Source organism: Carcharodon carcharias, chromosome 11 (assembly GCF_017639515.1).
Source record: "Carcharodon carcharias isolate sCarCar2 chromosome 11, sCarCar2.pri, whole genome shotgun sequence".
NCBI lineage: Eukaryota > Metazoa > Chordata > Chondrichthyes > Lamniformes > Lamnidae > Carcharodon > Carcharodon carcharias.
In genome coordinates this window covers 123,563,483-123,580,512 of record NC_054477.1, presented here as the reverse complement: position 1 = coordinate 123,580,512, position 17,030 = coordinate 123,563,483, and the positions used below count along the sequence as shown (strand labels likewise).

Genomic DNA, 17,030 nt, shown 5'->3' with positions numbered 1-17,030 from the left:
TCTAGTATTAATAAATTCTAGTATTAAACAAGTTTTCTGAGGAAGACTGCAGCATGCATCAAAAGATTGTGGTGGAGTTCAACTTCATAAATTGTACTCTAATATATTTTTAATTTAATCATCTTTGCTTAAATATATTTATAATTGTTTTTATTAAAGTTGAATTTGTTATGAGATACTTAAATGTTAATTATATTTAACATTTAAATATAATTAATTTATGACTAATATTTATTACAAGGAAATGACAGGGATTTTCATATTACCTCAGCAAAGTTAGGGAAAGAGGCAATTAAACCTCAGTAATTCCAGCACTCATGGTGACATTTACATTGATTTTGTCCCACATTAGAATCTATCAGGCAGGTTCAATTGAAGCATTCAAGAGGGAATTGGTTTGTTTCTGAAAAGGAAGAATGTGCAGGGTTACAGGGAGAAGGCGGTGGAATGGCGCAAGGTTTGCTTCAAAACAGAGCCAGCACAGACGCTATTGGCTGAATGGCTCCTTCTGCACTGTAACAATTCTGCGATTTTGTGTATCAATTTATTCTAATGTTAAGCTGGTTGAAATTATATTAGCCCCATCCCTTGTTCGCATTATATTCATTTGATAAAATGTTATGAAGCTTTTTGAAAAACTGGAATGAGAAAGATGGTTGACCACATATTCCTAAAATGTGACCATTCACTGCTGAGGGAGGAAAAGTAAAGTGCAGGAGGGGAAAGAAACTAATTTACTGAATTCAACACAAGCACAAAATTGAAAAATGTACCCTCCTTAGCTTGTATGGCTCAGCTATTAAATGGAATGTCTGATTGCATGGGCCACCAGCAAAGACCTGAGCAGGGAAGGAGCTGAAGGAAACCACGTCATTGCATGGTTTTAGAACTTGTAACTATTAAAGCAACCTCCTGACAACCTAAAAGTTCTTTCCCTCCAAACCCCCACCCTGCAAAATCCACCCCCCCACCCCACCCAACGGCCACTACCACCATTACACACACAGGTGTGGATCACAATTGTACTTGTTAGTTTCAGTTGGTCAGGAAACCTGGAATTGAGATGCTCATGCCTTGACTGAGTTAAAGAGCCAAGGCAAATCCCATTCCATGAACTTTCATGTATCCAATCAGCTGTTTGACACCAATGCCAAGAGCAGGTCCAAAAATCTAATTTCTACCCTAAATGAGAAAAGGGACGATCGTGTTGGGCAAAAGAATACATAAGGAAACAAATGATGGCTCTAGAAGAGCTGTAAATGTGGAATGCAAAATCACTACCCAATAACTGCTATATTCAAAGAAAAATACACAAAATAGAAAAACACACAAAGGCAGAAAATGGGACAGCGTCATGTTCTGAAGTTGTTGCACTCATTCTTGAGTCTGGAAGGCTTAACCCAAAGATGAGGTGCTGTTCCTTGAGCAGTGTAGGAGCAGTGGGACAGTGTAGGAGGCCAATGACAGGCAGGTCAGAGTGAGAGTGGAGTGGAGAATTAAAATAACAAATGATCACAAGCTTGATCTTGCTTGCGAATTGAATAGAAATGTTCCGTGAAGCGATCATCCAATCAATGTGGAGGAGACCACAACATGAGCAGCAAATATATATACTGAATTGCAAAAAGTACATGTATTTGGGACTCTGAATGATGGAGATGGTAGGTATTGTAGGTCAAATGGTAGGTATTGCATCTCTTGCACATGTATGTGAAAGTGCCATTTAAAAGGAGCGGGGTTCATTTTATGGGACTGAGGAGTAGACCAGTATGTTCCAAAACAAATGATCCCTTTGGAATGCTGAAAGTGGAGGAGAAAATGTGTTTCATGAAGTCATCACATTGGAGGCAGCAGAAATGATGGAGGATGATCTGTTGAATGTGCAAGCTGGTCAGATGGAAGGTGAAGCCAAGAAAAATCCTGATGAGGTTCTAGGAAGGCTGGGGGGGAAGGGGTGAAAGCAGAAGTGCTGGAAATGCACCATCATCCTTTTTGTAATTTAATCTCTCCTGCCAACACCCATCCCTTTTCCTGCCCCTCTACTGTCTTAAAACTGTTAGATCTCAAACTATTTACAGTTCTGATGAAAAGGCTAAATTATAGGATACTTTGGATTCCCCACCATCACCCGCCTCCCCAGCAAAAAAGCCAATTGGCTGTTAATAAACTGAAGGCGGGTCTTTTGTCCTTCTGGATCAGGAGGTCCCACCACAGAGATAAAGGCAAAATACTGCAGATGCTGGAAATCTGAAATAAAAACAAAAACAAAAAATGCTGGAAAAACTCAGCAGATCTGACAGCATCTGTGGAGAGAAAGACAGAGTTAATGTTTCGAGTCCGTACGACTCTTCCTCAGAGACCTTAGAGAACTGCTTGTCAATCAGAGAAACTTGACATGGGCCACTTCTGCTGCCAGTTAAACGCCAACGACTGCGGAATGAGTTAATGCCCAGTTAAGGGCCTTAATTGGCCCACTGACGTACGAGCCACCCAATCAGCCCATCGATGACATAATTGCAGAGGAGACGGGGTGAGGGGAGCAAGTAGGTGGTGGGAAAGCCACCAACTGGATTTAACTAGTGCACATCCACCCCGCCCTCCCCACCACCTTTAAACCTGTTGGCAGGGGAGTGTTAAATCCCGCCAGTTAATCCTGTCTCACCCTCTATGATGCTGCCTGACCTGCTGAGAATTTCCAGTATTTTCTGTTTTTATTTCATGCTCCACTCCCTTCCCAATTTTTAAAAATTTATTTATGGGATGTGGGCATTGCTGACTCGGCCAGCATTTATTACCCACTCCTAATTGCCCTTGAGAAGGTGGTGGTGAGCTGCCTTCTGGAACTGCTGCAGTCCCTGTAATTAAGGACACATTGCTGTTAGTGGGGGAGAGTTCCAGGATTTTGACCCAGCAACACTGAAGGAATGGCAATATAGTTCTAGGTCAGGATGGTGTGTAGTTTGAAGGGGAACTTCCAGGTGGTGGTGTTCCCATGTATCTGCCACCCTTGACCTTCTGGATGGTAGTGGTCATGGGTTTGGAAGATGCTGCCTAAGGAGCCATACAAAGGAACGGGGTGAATTTTTGCAGTACATCTTGTAGATGGTACACACTGTTGCCACTATTCATCGATGGTGGAGGGAGTGAATGTTTGTGGACGGGGTGCCAATCAAGCGGGCTGCTTTGTTGTGGATGGTATCAAGCTTCTTGAATGTTGTTGGAGTTGCACTCATTCCAGGCAAGTGGAGAGTATTCCATCACGCTCCTGACTTGTGCCTTGGAGATGGTGGGCAAGCTTTGGGGAGTTAGGAGGTAAGTTACTCACTGCAGGACTTCTAGCCTCTGACCTGCTCTTGTAGCCACAGTATTTATAGGGCCAGTCCAGTTCAGTTTCTGGTCAATGGTAACCCCCAGGATGTTGGTAGTGGGGGATTCAGCAATGGTAATGTCGTTGAATGTCAAGGGGTGATGGTTAGATTCTCTCTTGTTGGAGATGGTCATTGCCTGGCACTTACATGGCGCGAATGTAATTGCCACTTGTTAGCCCATGCCTGGTTATTGTCCAGGTCTTGCTGTATTTAGACATGAATTGCTATAGTATCTGGGGAGTCTCGGATGGTGCTGAACGTTGTGAAATCAACAGCGAGTACCCCCACTTCTGACCTAATGATGGAGGGATGGTCATTCACGAAGCAGCTGAAGATGATTGGGCCTAGGATACTAATCTGAGGAACTCGTGCAGTGATGTCCTGGAACTGAGATGATTGACTTCCAAGAACAACAGCCGTCTCCCTTTGTACTAGGCATGACTCCAACCAGCAGAGAGTTTTCCCCCTGATTCCCATTGACTCCAATTTTGCAAGGGCTTCTTGATGCCACACTCAGTCAAATGCTGCCTTGATGTCAAGGGCAGTCATTTTCACCTCAGCTTTCGTGTTTTGCTCTTTTGTCCATGTTTGAACCAAGGCTGGAATGAGGTCAGAACCAGGCGGAATCCAAACTGAGCATCTGTGAGCAGTTTATTGCTAAGCAAGTGTCAGTTGATAGCACTGTTGAAGACCCCTTCCATCACTTTACGAATGATCGAGAGTAAACTGATGGGGCTGTAATTGGCGGGGTTTGATTTGTTCTGCGTTTTGTGTACAGGATATACCTGGGCAATTTTCCACACTGCTGGGTAGATGCCAATGTTGTAGCTGTACTCGAACAGCTTGACTAAAGGCGCACCAAGTTCTGAAGCACAATTCTTCAGAACTGTGCCAGAATAAGGACAGTCTTTGCAGTATCCAGTGCCCTCAGATCTTTCTTGATATCACGTAGAATGAACTGAATTGGCTGTAGACTGGCATCTGTGATGCTGGGGACCTCCAAAGGAGGCTGAGATGGATAATCCACTTGGCACTTCTAGCCGAAGATTGTTGCGAATGCTTTGGCCTTATCTTTCGCACTGATGTGCTGGTCTCCTCCTACCTTGAGGATGGGGATATTTGTGCAGCCACCTCCTCCAGTGAGTTGTTTAGTTGTCAACCACCTTTTGCGATTGGGTGTGGCAGAACTTAAGAGCTTAGATCTGATCCATTGGTTGTGGGATCACTTGGCGCTGTCCATCACAAAGCCTTATGAGTGCCCAATCTTGAGTTGCTAGATCTCTTCGAAATCTATCCCATTTAGCGTGGTGGTAGTACCACACAACATGATGGAGGGTATCCTGAATGTGAAGACAGGACTTTGTCTCCACAAGAACTGTGTGGTGGCCACTCCTACTGATGCTGTCATGGACAGATGCATCTGCGGCAGGCAGGTTGGTGAGGATGAGATCAAGTAGGTTTCTTCCTGCTGTTGGTTCCCTCACCACCTGCTATGTTCATCAGGACTCGGCTAGCTAGCTCAACCTGTGGCATTGCTACTGAGCCACTCTTGGTGATGGACAATGAAGTCTGCCACCTAGACTGCACTCTGTGCCACCTTCAGTGCTTCCTCCAAGTGCTGTTCAACATGGAGGAGTACTGATTCATCAGCAAGGGGGGTGGGGGGGCTGGGTGGGGGCGGTGGTTGGCCGTGGGGGGCGGTAGTGCATGGCAATCAGCAGGAGGTTTCCTTGCCCATGTTTGACCTGATGCAATGAGACTTCATGGGGTCCGCAGTCATGTTGAGGACTCCCAGGGCAACTCCCTCCTGACCGTATACCACTGTGCCGCCACCTCTGCTGGGTCTGCCGATGGGACATGGTGATGCTGGGTCCACTGGTGGGACATGGTGATGCTGGTGTCTGGGACGTAATCTGTAAGGTATGATTCCGTGACTATGACAATGTCAGGCTGTTGCTTGACTAGTCTATGAGACAAGTCTCCGAGATATTAGCAGGGAGAACTTTGTAAGGTCAAAAGGGCTGGATTTGCTGTTGTTGTTTCCAGTGCCTACATCAATGTGGGATGGTCCGTCCTGTTTCATTCCTTTTTGACTTATTGACTTTTTAGCAGTTGGATGCAACTGAGTGACTTGCTAGGCCATTTAAGAGTCAACCATATTGCTGTCGATGTGGAGTCACTTGTAGGCGAGATATTCCCTAAACGGTCATTAGTGAACCAGATGGGTTTTTATAACAATGGTTTCATGGTCATCGTTAGACTTTTAAATTCCAGATTTTTATTGAATTTGAATTCCACCATTTGGATTACCAGTCCAGTGACAATACCACAACACCACCGCCTCCCCTCTAAGATTTTCCAGTTTTGCCAAAAGATCATTAACCTGTAAGGTTAACTCTGTTTCTATTGACAAATGTTGCCAGACCTGCTGAGTATTTCTTGAATTTTTTGTTTTTATTTCACATTTCACACAACCAGCTTTGTTTAATGGTTAAACTGCTTTGTTAAATTGATTTTAGCTTTGAATAAAGCTGATAAAGTGATCAACAATCACAATGCTGAGTGCATAAGTTTAATTGCTTTAAGACATCTAGCTTTCACATGTAGGCAGCAGTTGCCTTTGATTCTCCAATTCCATGAATTAGAATCATAGTTGTGGAGTAACTAAAAAACAATACTAATCTAAACCCTGGACAGGAGACAATCGTAATTACCAATTTATGTGAAACGCTCCATGGACAAACAATCTTAGATCAACACATTTTCCCAGATATAATTTGGCGATAATTCTTGTTTAAATGATAAAATGCTGCAGCTGCCTCTTCAGGCCCATAACTGGTTTAGCCTTCAATCGCAGTAAGAGATCACCTCCAATTTATTTTCTAAGCAGTTTTTTTTTTAATGTGAGTGCTGTGTTCCTAATTGTAAGGGGATTTTTTTTTAATGGTAGGGCTGCAGAAGCTGTCCTGAAGGGAGAAGCAGAATCTATTTTTGTCTTCCATATGCAGAATATTTCAAATACAAGGACAGAGAAGGAGAGTCCACTAAGTAACATTCTGGTAAGCAACATTTCTATGATTCTATCTCTCCACCTGAGTGAACTGTATCCTACTAACAGGTTAAAGCTTGTAAGGCTACTTGTCTCTCGTGAAGTTTTGAAGGTAGCCCCAGAGATCTATTTGGTCTCACTAATTTGATGGCATCATGCTATCAGTACTTCACTTGGGTTCGCTGGCCTAATAGTTATAGCCATTTAGCACAGACATAAACACTTTGCAACTAATCTCTGCCTTGAATACAGCCAACATGTTTCATAATAATTTTCATGTTTTTCCAACATGCTTGTGCATGGAGATTTCACAAAACCTACCCTTGAGTCTAAGGGCAATTAGGGATGGGCACGAAATATGCTGGCCTAGCCAGTGACACCCCGTTAACCTAAACTGCATTTGATGGCTCCCCCATTTTTTGGTTGCAAAGTCTGTTAGAAGTAGCTTATTATTGACTGTTCAACTTATTTAATTAGCTCCAAAGTTAAAAAAAGTGTTGGTTCTGGCACTGAATTCACTCTTGAATTTCAAACTGGTTACATTTACTGGTGATCCATGTGCCACACTTTATTATTTCACATTTCTGCCCTGTGTTTCTGCATATTCCTTTTAAACTCACCTTCAATGTCTGCCCCCACCTTACTCAAAAACTGAAATTGATTATACGGCTCTATTCTGTGCTCCCCACTCCCTGCAGCTTGAAAAAGATAAAATAATAGGTGTAACAAAGGAAAAGATTAATTCAAATTTAATGAGAAGACACAGCCCATGCTACCACAGGCCATAGATTGGAGGCGGCCACAGGGGCTGCTAAGTGCCAAAGCGGGCTGTTTAAACGGCCTGCCAGTTGTTCATCCAGTTGTTTCCTCAAATTTTACACTCTCTAGCCCTCACCCCTCACACCCCCATCCCCCCTGATACCACCTCCTTGCCAACCCATGCTACCCAGCCATCCCCATGTCAACTTAATGACAATTCATGCCAGCTCATGCCGCCCCACCTCCCTGCACCCTTACACACTCCATGCTTATTCAGCATGGACATACCTCAGGAACCACGTTGAGATAAAATAAAATGAAGGTCTAAATATTTATTACAGCCTTTATTCTATTAACAAAAGGCTTCAATTCAAGAAAGCAGATTCAATTTTTAAAAATCCCCTCAGGTACTTAATTCCTTATAAAAACAAATAGGCTTTTATTCATAAACTCACATCAAAGGCAATACATTAATAACCTCTTTAAGCTGTCAATCAAACTGTGAATTTAGGGCCCCCTGCTGAGATAATTATAAGTTGTGGGAAATAGTCAAGCATTCATAATGACATAATGTTAGCCCTTAAAGTAATGTCAACCAATAGCTATTGTAACTGCTAGAACTGATACGAGCATTCTTTTATATTTTTAAAAGGGTTGTAGTTTTAAATAACTTCACAGCTTGAGTTATTTTACCTCTCACTGAAATGGTGGGCTGTTTTTATAATTTTAAAAAATTGGGAATTTAATTAACTTCATTGCTTGACAGTTCTACATACCTTATCTCCCCTTGACAAGCATTTATTTCCAATCTAAAAATCCATGACTCCTATATTGTGGGTTAAGGCCCTTGCTACAATGAAATGGGGTCTGTTTGAACTCAGCCCTGACTTCCCACCCATCATTTTAAAAAATCCACAGAATCTCCATGATGTAGCAAAAATCCCGTCCGATGTTTCCAATTGTTGGGAAGGCAAAAACTAGGGACCATAAATATAAGACGGTCACCAACAAATCCAAAAGATATTCAGGAGATACCTCCTTACCCAAAGAATAGTAAGAATGTGGAACTTGCTACCACAGCAGTATGTGGAATTACATGAAATATACTGCATAGAAAGACTTTTTGGCCCAACCAATGTCTCAGAATCACAGAACAGTATATGACCCATAACAGTTGAGAGCAATTTACCAATCACAGATACCAATAGCAGCATTCTGCCCTCTAGACAGAGTGTTAGGGAACGCTTCCCTCAGCCTTCTTTTTCCTCCTCTTCTGATCCATCTTCCATCTGAAGAAGGTGGCTAGCTGACAAGCACTGTTAGCTGACCAGCACTGCACACTGTCTATGAGCACTTGTTAATATACCCTTTATCTGGGTACTGGTAGCTTACCCACTGTCAATCACCTGTTCAAATCCTTCCAACCAATGGATACAGTGCAGGCACCAAAATGTCAGGGTGGTCACCTCTCCCACTGTTTGTCACCTTCTTTAAGGTCAGCTTCTTAGTTTATGTCATGATGAGGGTCATTGTTGCCCATGGTGTCAGAAGTAAACTAAATGTAACAATGGAGGTACTGAAACCACCAACAGAGCTCAGTTTGGAGGGAAATCTTGCCTAAAAATCGAGAGCATATACACTTCTAGCAGCCCTAGAAGTCTATAACTCATTCACATTTGAAAGTGATGAGAAACTAAATGATTTGATAGAAATAATGGAAAAATTTGAAGCCCCAAGAAAAACATCATTTATGAAAGATATCAATTTTTTACTTGCACGCAGGGCAGTGACAATTTTAGTCAATACATAACTGAGCTGAGAAAACAGACTAAATCATGTGAATTTGGACAGCTTGAAGAATCACTCATCTGAGATAGAATAATTTGTAATTTGCAAATTACACTCTGAAAGAACACTTTTGAGAGAATTTGATCTCACATCGGAGAAAAGAATAACTATCTGCAGAGTGGCAGAGACAACAAAATGCCAGATTAAACAGATCACAGAAGATGATAAGCTGCACATGGTCAAGCAGTTAGATGCGGTTAAACAGAAACTGCCCCGGGAAAGAACAAATAGTCTGAATTTAAAAAAAATACAAAACTGTTGTTAAAACATTTAAATACAGCCGATGCAGAACATAGCATTTAACACATAGTTGTCCAGCCTACGGAAAGCAGAGTAAGCACTGTGATAAATTAAATCACTTCGCTAAGATGTGTAAATCAAAGAAAGTGCACACGACTGCAGATGATGACACAGGCACTGAAACTGAACTTTTCGTCGGTGTGCTACCAACAAATTCCAAAGAAGATGAATGGAAGGTTGATTTAAAAATTGCCAACATGATGGTGAATTTCAAGTTTGACAAAGGTGCACAAACAAATGCCATTCCCATAAGCCTGTATCATAAGATAAGCAAAGAAAAACAGCTAACTAAAATAAAAGTGAAGCTGTCTACTTATACAGGTGAAGATATTGCAGTGAGGCAAATTTACACTTAAAGTGAACTACAAAAAACAGTCTCAAGCACGTCTATTTATAGTGGTGAAAACTGATGTAAAACTCATTCTTGGAATCAAAGCTTGTGAAAATCTGAAGCTAATCAACAGAATAATGACTGTCAGCACTGATGACATCCTGAGTGAGTATAAAGATGTTCCAGGGGATTGGCTGCCTAAAAGGAGAACACACCATCAAGATTGATGAAACTGTGACACCCAAAGTACACCCGCCCAGGAAAGTACCAATAATGCTGCGAGACTGACTGAAACCAGAGTTGGACAGAATGGAGAAAATTCACATCATCAAGAACATTGAAGAACTGACAAAGTGAGTTAATCCAATTGAAATTGTAGAAAAATCAGATAGGAATCTGAGAGTCTGTCTGGATCCCAGAGACCTAAACCAGGCATTACAAAGGGAGCATTACCATCTGCCCACAGTAGAAGAGATCACGTGTAAGCTAGCTGATGATAAATACTATTCAGCTTGGATGTGAGTTCAGGCTCCTGGTAGGTCAAACTGGATGAATGCAACTCCTATCTCTGTACCCTCAACACACCATACGGACAATACAGGATTTTACGTTTACCTTTTGGTGTTAATTCAGGTCCGGAGGTGTTCCACAGATCAGTGAAGCAGCTGTTTGAAGGGTTAGAGGGTGTAGATACCTGTATTGACGATGTGCTGGTCTGGGGAGCCTCACAAGAAGAACACAACCACAGACTGAGGCAGGTGCTGGCCAGAGCTAGAGAAAGGAACCTCAAGTTTATGAAGGAAAAATGCAAAATAGGACTTCATGAAATCAAGTACTTGGGACATGTGCTAACAAGTGACGAATTGAAGTCAGACCCGAGTAAAATTGAAGCAGTCATTAAAATCCCACCCCAGAATATAAAAAAAGACTTGGAGAAGTTTTTGGGAATGGTGACCAATCTTGGGAAATTTATTCCAAACATGTCAGACCTGATAGCACCTCTCAGAGAACTGCGCCAAAATGATGTGGAATGGCATTGAGAACAAAGTCACCAGGAAGCCTTGACCAGTCTGAAGAGAACATTGACCAGACACCAGTGTTAAAGTATTACGATGTCAGACAGCCAGTCAAGGTCTCAGTGGATGTTTCAAAGACTGGCCTGGGAGCTGTCCTCTTGCAAAATGAGGCACCAGTGGCATACACTTCAAAGGCAATGACTGAAACACAGCAGCGGGCATGCCCAAATAGAGAAAGAAATGCTGGTAATTGTGTTTGGCCTAGAACGCTTCCGCCAGTTTGTCTATGGAAAAGACATGGAGGTAGAGTCTGACCAAAGTCTTTGGGAGTTATAGTTAAAAAGCCCCTGAACTGTGCACCACCCAGAATCCAAAGATTACTAATGCAGCTACAGAAGTACATCGCAGACACTCTGTCACGTGCATACCTACCCATCACGGAAGAAGAGGATAAAGAAACAGAAGCACAGGTTCACATGCTGACAAAGAACTGTGGCTGTAACTGGATGAGATCAGGGAAGTGACCAAGAACGATGTCACTCTGAGGAGACTGCAGCTGATTTTGCAAACTGGATGGCCCACACATTGGAGTAGAACTCCTTTTGTTGTACAAGAGTACTGGAACCTTTGTGAGTACAAGAGCACTGGAACCTTCGTGAGTACAAGAGCACTGGAACCTTCGTGAGTACAAGAGCACTGGAACCTTCGTGAGTTCAAGAGCACTGGAACCTTCGTGAGTACAAGAGCACTGGAACCTTCGTGAGTACAAGAGTACTGGAACCTTCGTGAGTACAAGAGTACTGGAACCTTCGTGAGTACAAGAGTACTGGAACCTTCGTGAGTACAAGAGTACTGGAACCTTCGTGAGTACAAGAGTACTGGAACCTTCGTGAGTACAAGAGTACTGGAACCTTCGTGAGTACAAGAGTACTGGAACCTTCGTGAGTACAAGAGTACTGGAACCTTCGTGAGTACAAGAGTACTGGAACCTTCGTGAGTACAAGAATACTGGAATCTTCGTGAGTACAAGAGTACTGAAACTTTCATGAGGAACTTCATGTAGCAGAAGGAATACTTTTCAAGGGAGAAATGATCATAATTCCTGTAATACTGAGGAAAGAAATGCTGCAGTGCGTACATGAAAGTCACCTCGGCATAGAAACATGCAGGAGAAGAGCTTGAGAAGTAATGTATTGGCCTGGAATGTAAGCACAAACTGTGGAAATGGTGAATGCGTGTGTAATGTGCCAAAAGTACAGTAAATTGCAACAAAAAGAACCACTTCAACCATACAGCATTCCAGAGAGGCCAAGGCAGGAAATTGGAGTGGACTTGTTCTAGCAGTAGATTATTACTCAATGTTTTTTGGAGTCTGTGCTGCTGAGAAATGATAGTAAGAGCATCACTGTAATAAATTAAGTGAAATCAATTTTTGCTCGCCACTGCATACCTGAATTGCTCATCTCAGATAATGATCCATAATTTTCAGGCACTGAGTTTCACATCTTTGTGCAGGAAGTTTTGCCACGTTACATCAAGTCCCAAATATCCACAATCCAGCGGAATGGTGAACCATTGTGCAGACCTTAAAACACCCGTTGAAGAAGGCAAAGGTGGACAGGAGAGACCCCTGCCTGGCTCTGCTGGATTTCAGTAATATTCCATCACAGGGCATTGGATCGTCTCCAGCACAGCTCCTGATGGGGAGAAAACTATGAACTAAGCTTTCAACTGCGCCCTAACTGTATTTCAAAAGCCAATGAGCTACAGCATGCAGGACCTGCTCAAACTGAGACAGCAGAAGCAGAAACTGTACTTTGATCGAGGCGGCCGACCTCTGCCTGAACATGGGAGAGACAGTGAGGTTTTAACATGAAGGGATCTGGAATCCTGATGTTGTCACAGGAATCACAGGAGAACCAAGGTCTTACGTAGTGCAGACTCCAAACAGACAACAGAACAGGAGAAACCGGAAATTCTTACAGAAAGCAAATGAAATGGAACCTTGTTCTGAAACGGAAAGTGTAGCTGAAGATCAAAAACCAGAATGTACCAGTGAAGCAACAGATAACCAGACAAAGCCTGAGTGTCCTGAAAACTATCCAAGGGGTGATAATGACACAGAGCTGGAGAAGTTCCTTTGTTCTTCAAAATCACCTCTTGTCACCATTCAGAACATGGAAGAATTGTGGAAAAAAACACAAGATACAGAGATGAGTAAAAGACAAAACAGACTGATCAAAAGAGTGAGAAAGACTAGATAAGAGACTTTGTGTACTTGAGTTGTATAAAAGTTTTCTTTTTTGAAAAAGGGAAATGTGATGATAATAGTTGATAGTGGTAGTGGACTCCAGTATTAGATACTACACAGTACTCTGTACTAGATAGGGGGTCACCTGACCTGGGGATTGAAGGTCAGATAACACATGTTGGAACCTGTCTTGATAGAATTTAGTTATTATAGATTCCTGTCTAAGTTAGGAAAATGTGTTATCAATAAAGTTAGCGCATCAACAATGTTGACAGCTTGTGTGCATCATTGAAACAAAAAACAAGTCAGGCGGAGGGTTGTGTGGAGCATTGACATTGGCATAGGCCAGTTGGGAAGAATGATTTGTTGCTGTGCTGTTGAGAAAAATATTGGTGACTAAAATTAAGGAAAGCCAAAGATGTTTTATTGGTACGTAAAGAGCAAAAGGAAAACTTAAGGAAAGAGTAAGACTTGTTAGACACCAAAAAGGGAACTTGCACGTGGAGATGTCAGCATGGTTCTCGATTAATATTTTATATCAGTCTTCACAAAAGAGGCAATTCAGACAATTCAAAAATTGTTGTTGACAACAAAGTGCATGAAATACTGGACGGGGTAAACAGTGTAAGAGGTAATGATAATGGATTTAGCATATTTGAAAGTAAGTAAGTCAGCAGGCCTGGATGAAATGTTTTTTTACATTCTTTCATGTGAAGTGAGCATTGATGACAAGACCAATGTTGTTACTCGTCCCTAATTACCTTTGAGAGGGAGGTAATGAACCACTTTCTTGAACCAATATCTGTCACAGAATCACAGAATCACTGAGTACAGAAGAGGCCCTTTGGCCCATCTAGTCTGCACCGACACATGAGAAACACCTGACCTACCTACCTAATCCCATTTACAAGCACTTGACCCAGAGCCTTGAATGTAATGACATGCCAAGTGCTCAACCAGGTACTTTTTAAAGGATGTCAGGCAACCCGCCTCCACCACCCTCCCAGGCAGTGCATTCCAGACCATCACCACCCTCTGGGTAAAAAGAGTTTTCCTCACATCCCCCTAAACCTCCTGCCCCTCACCTTGAACTTGTATCCCCTCGTAACTGACACTTCAACTACGGGGAACAGCTGCTCCCTATCCATCCTGTCCATGCCCCTCATAATCTTGTACAGCTTGATCAGGTTGCCCCTCAATCTCCTCTGCTCCAGTGAAAACAACCCAAGTCTATCCAACCTCTCTTCATAACTTAAATGTTCCATCTGAGGCAACATCCTGATGAATCCCCTCTGCACCCTCTGCAGTGCAATTACTTCCTTCCTATAAAGTGGTGACCAGAACTGCAGACAGTACTCGAGCTGTGGCCTCACCAAGTTTCTATACAACTCTGACATGATCTCCCTACTTTTGAAATCTATGCCTCGATTGATAAAGGCAAGTGTCCCATATGCCTTTTTCACCACGTGACTAACATGCCCCTCCGCCTTCAGAGATCTATGGACACAGACGCCAAGGTCCCTTTGTTCCTCAGAACTTTCCTAGTGTCATGCCATTCATTGAATACTTCCTTGTCAAATTACTCCTTCCAAAGTGTATCACCTCACACTTTTCACGGTTAAATTCCACCTGCCACTTATCTGCCCATTTGACCATCCTGTCTATATCTTCCCGTAGCCCAAGACACTCAACCTCACTGTTAACCACCCGCCTAATCTTTGTGTCACCCACAAGCTTACTAATCCTAACCCCCACATAGTCATCTATGTCGTTTGTATAAATGACGAATAATAGGGGACCCAGCATAGATCCCTGTGGTACGCCACTGGACACTGGCTTCCAGTCACTAAAGCATCCTTCTGTCATCACCCTCTGTCTCCTACAACTAAAAGAATTTTGAATCAAATTACCCTGTATCCCATGTGCATTTGCCTTCTTTAGAAGTCTCCCATGTGGGATCTTGTCAAAGGCTTTGCTGAAATCTATATAAACTACATCAACTGCACTACCCTCATCTACACACCTGGTCACCTCCTCAAAAAATTCAATCAAATTTGTTAGGCATGACATCCCTCTGACAAAGCCATGTTGACTAGCCCTGATCAAACCTTGCCTCTCCAAGTGGAGATAGATTGTCTCCTACAGAATTTTCTCCAATAGTTTCCCTACCAATGACGTGAGACTCACTGGTCTGTAGTTCCCTGGCTTATCTCTACAACCCTTCTTAAATAGCGGAACCACATTAGCTGTTCTCCAGTCCTCTGGCACCTCCCCCATGGCCAGAGAGGAATTAAAAATTTGGACCAGAGTCCCTGCGATCTCCTCCCTTGCCTCCCTTAGCAGTCTGGGACACAAATCATCCGGACCTGGAGATTTGTCCACTTTTAAGCTTGCCAATACTTCCAATAGCTTGTCACTCCCTATATCAATTTGTTCAAGAACCTCGCAGCCTCTCTCCCCGAATTCCATACCTTCATCCCCATTCTCTTGGGTGAAGACGGATGTGAAGTTTTCATTCAACACTCTGCCGATGTCCTCTGGCTCCACCCATAGATTGCCCCCTTGGTCCCTAATGGGCCCTTACTCTTTTCCTGGTTATCCTCTCCCCATTGATATACTTATAGAACATCTTGGGATTTTCCCTACTTTTACCAGCCAGAGCTTTCTCATATCCCCTCTTTGCTCTCCAAATTGCTTTCTTAAGCTCCGCCCTGCACTTTCTCACTCCAAAAATGCCTCCGCTGATTTACTCCCCTTGTACATGCTAAAAGCCTCTCTTTTCCTTCTCATCCAATCCTGAATATCTCTGGTCATCCATGGTTCTCTGGGCTTGTTACTCCTTCCTATCACCCTAGAGTGAACATGTTGAGCCTGTACCCTCCCCATTTCCTTTTTGAATGCCCCCCACTGCTCCTCTGTAGATTTCCCTACAAGTAACTGTTCCCAGTCTACCTTGGCCGGATCCTGCCTGACTTTACGAAAATCCGCTCTCCTCCAGTCAAAAACATTTTTTTGCAACTTGTCTATTTCTTTGTCCATAACAAGCTTAAATTGTCCAATGTTGTGCTCGCTATCACTAAAATGCTCCCCCACCACCACCTTAGCCACCTGTCCGGCTTTATTCCCCAGAATTAGGTCCAGCAATGCACCATCCCTTGTTGGACCTATATTGACCTAAAAAATTCTCCTGTACACATTTCAATAAATCCACTCCATCCAAACCCTTAACACTATGTCTATCCCAATTAATGTTGGGACAGTTGAAGTCACCTAATATAATTAAGCTATTGTTATTGTTTCTGCACACCTCCACAAATTGTGCACATATTTGCTCCTCAATTCCCTGCTAACTATCTGGGGGTCTATAAAAATACCTAACAATGTGGCTGCCCCTTTTTCATTCCTAAGCTCTACCCATAAAGCTTCATTCCATGCCCCCTCCAAGATATCATCTCTCCTTACTGTAGTAACTGACTCCTTAACTAATAATGCAATGCCTCCTCCTCTTTTACCCCGTCCCCTGTCTCACCTGAAGGTTCTATATCCTGGAATGTTGAGCTGCCAATCCTGCTCCTCCCTCAACCACGTGTCAGTGGTGGCTACTATATTACAATTCCACGTGTCAATCCTTACCCTTAACTCATCTGTTTTACCTGTAATACTCCTGGCATTAAAGTAGAGGCCATCCAGCCTTGCTTTACTCCCTTGAAACTTAATGCAGCTGTACTCCCTCTGACTTGATTGTTTTACTGTATTATGATGTGTCCCTATTCTGCTAACATCCTGTGTCCCCTCCCCCTGCCGAATTAATTTAAACTCCTACCAACAGGACCAGCAAAGCTGCCCACAAGGATGTTAGTCCCGCTCTGGTTCAGATGTAGACCGTCCCGTTTGTACAAGTCCCACCTTCCCCAGAAACGGATCCAGTGATCCAGGAATCTAAATCCTTTCCTCCTGCACCAACTCTTAAGCCACGTATTCATCTGTGCTATTCTCCTATTCTGAGTTGACTAGCACATGGCACTGAGAGTAATCCAGAGATTACAACCCGAGAGTCTTGCTTTTTAATCTCCTGCCTAACTCCCTGAATTCTTGATGCAAGGCCTCA

The 17,030-nt window shown here is 42.9% G+C and overlaps 1 protein-coding gene across 1 annotated transcript in view; it reads left to right on the top strand.

Moving 5' to 3' along the window:
• LOC121283785 (B-cell CLL/lymphoma 9 protein-like) overlaps positions 1-17,030 on the top strand; it is a 366,978-nt gene that overhangs the window by 176,525 nt on the left and 173,423 nt on the right. The window contains 1 exon segment of the mRNA XM_041198498.1: positions 6,319-6,427. Coding sequence (XP_041054432.1) covers positions 6,319-6,427 — 109 coding nt within the window.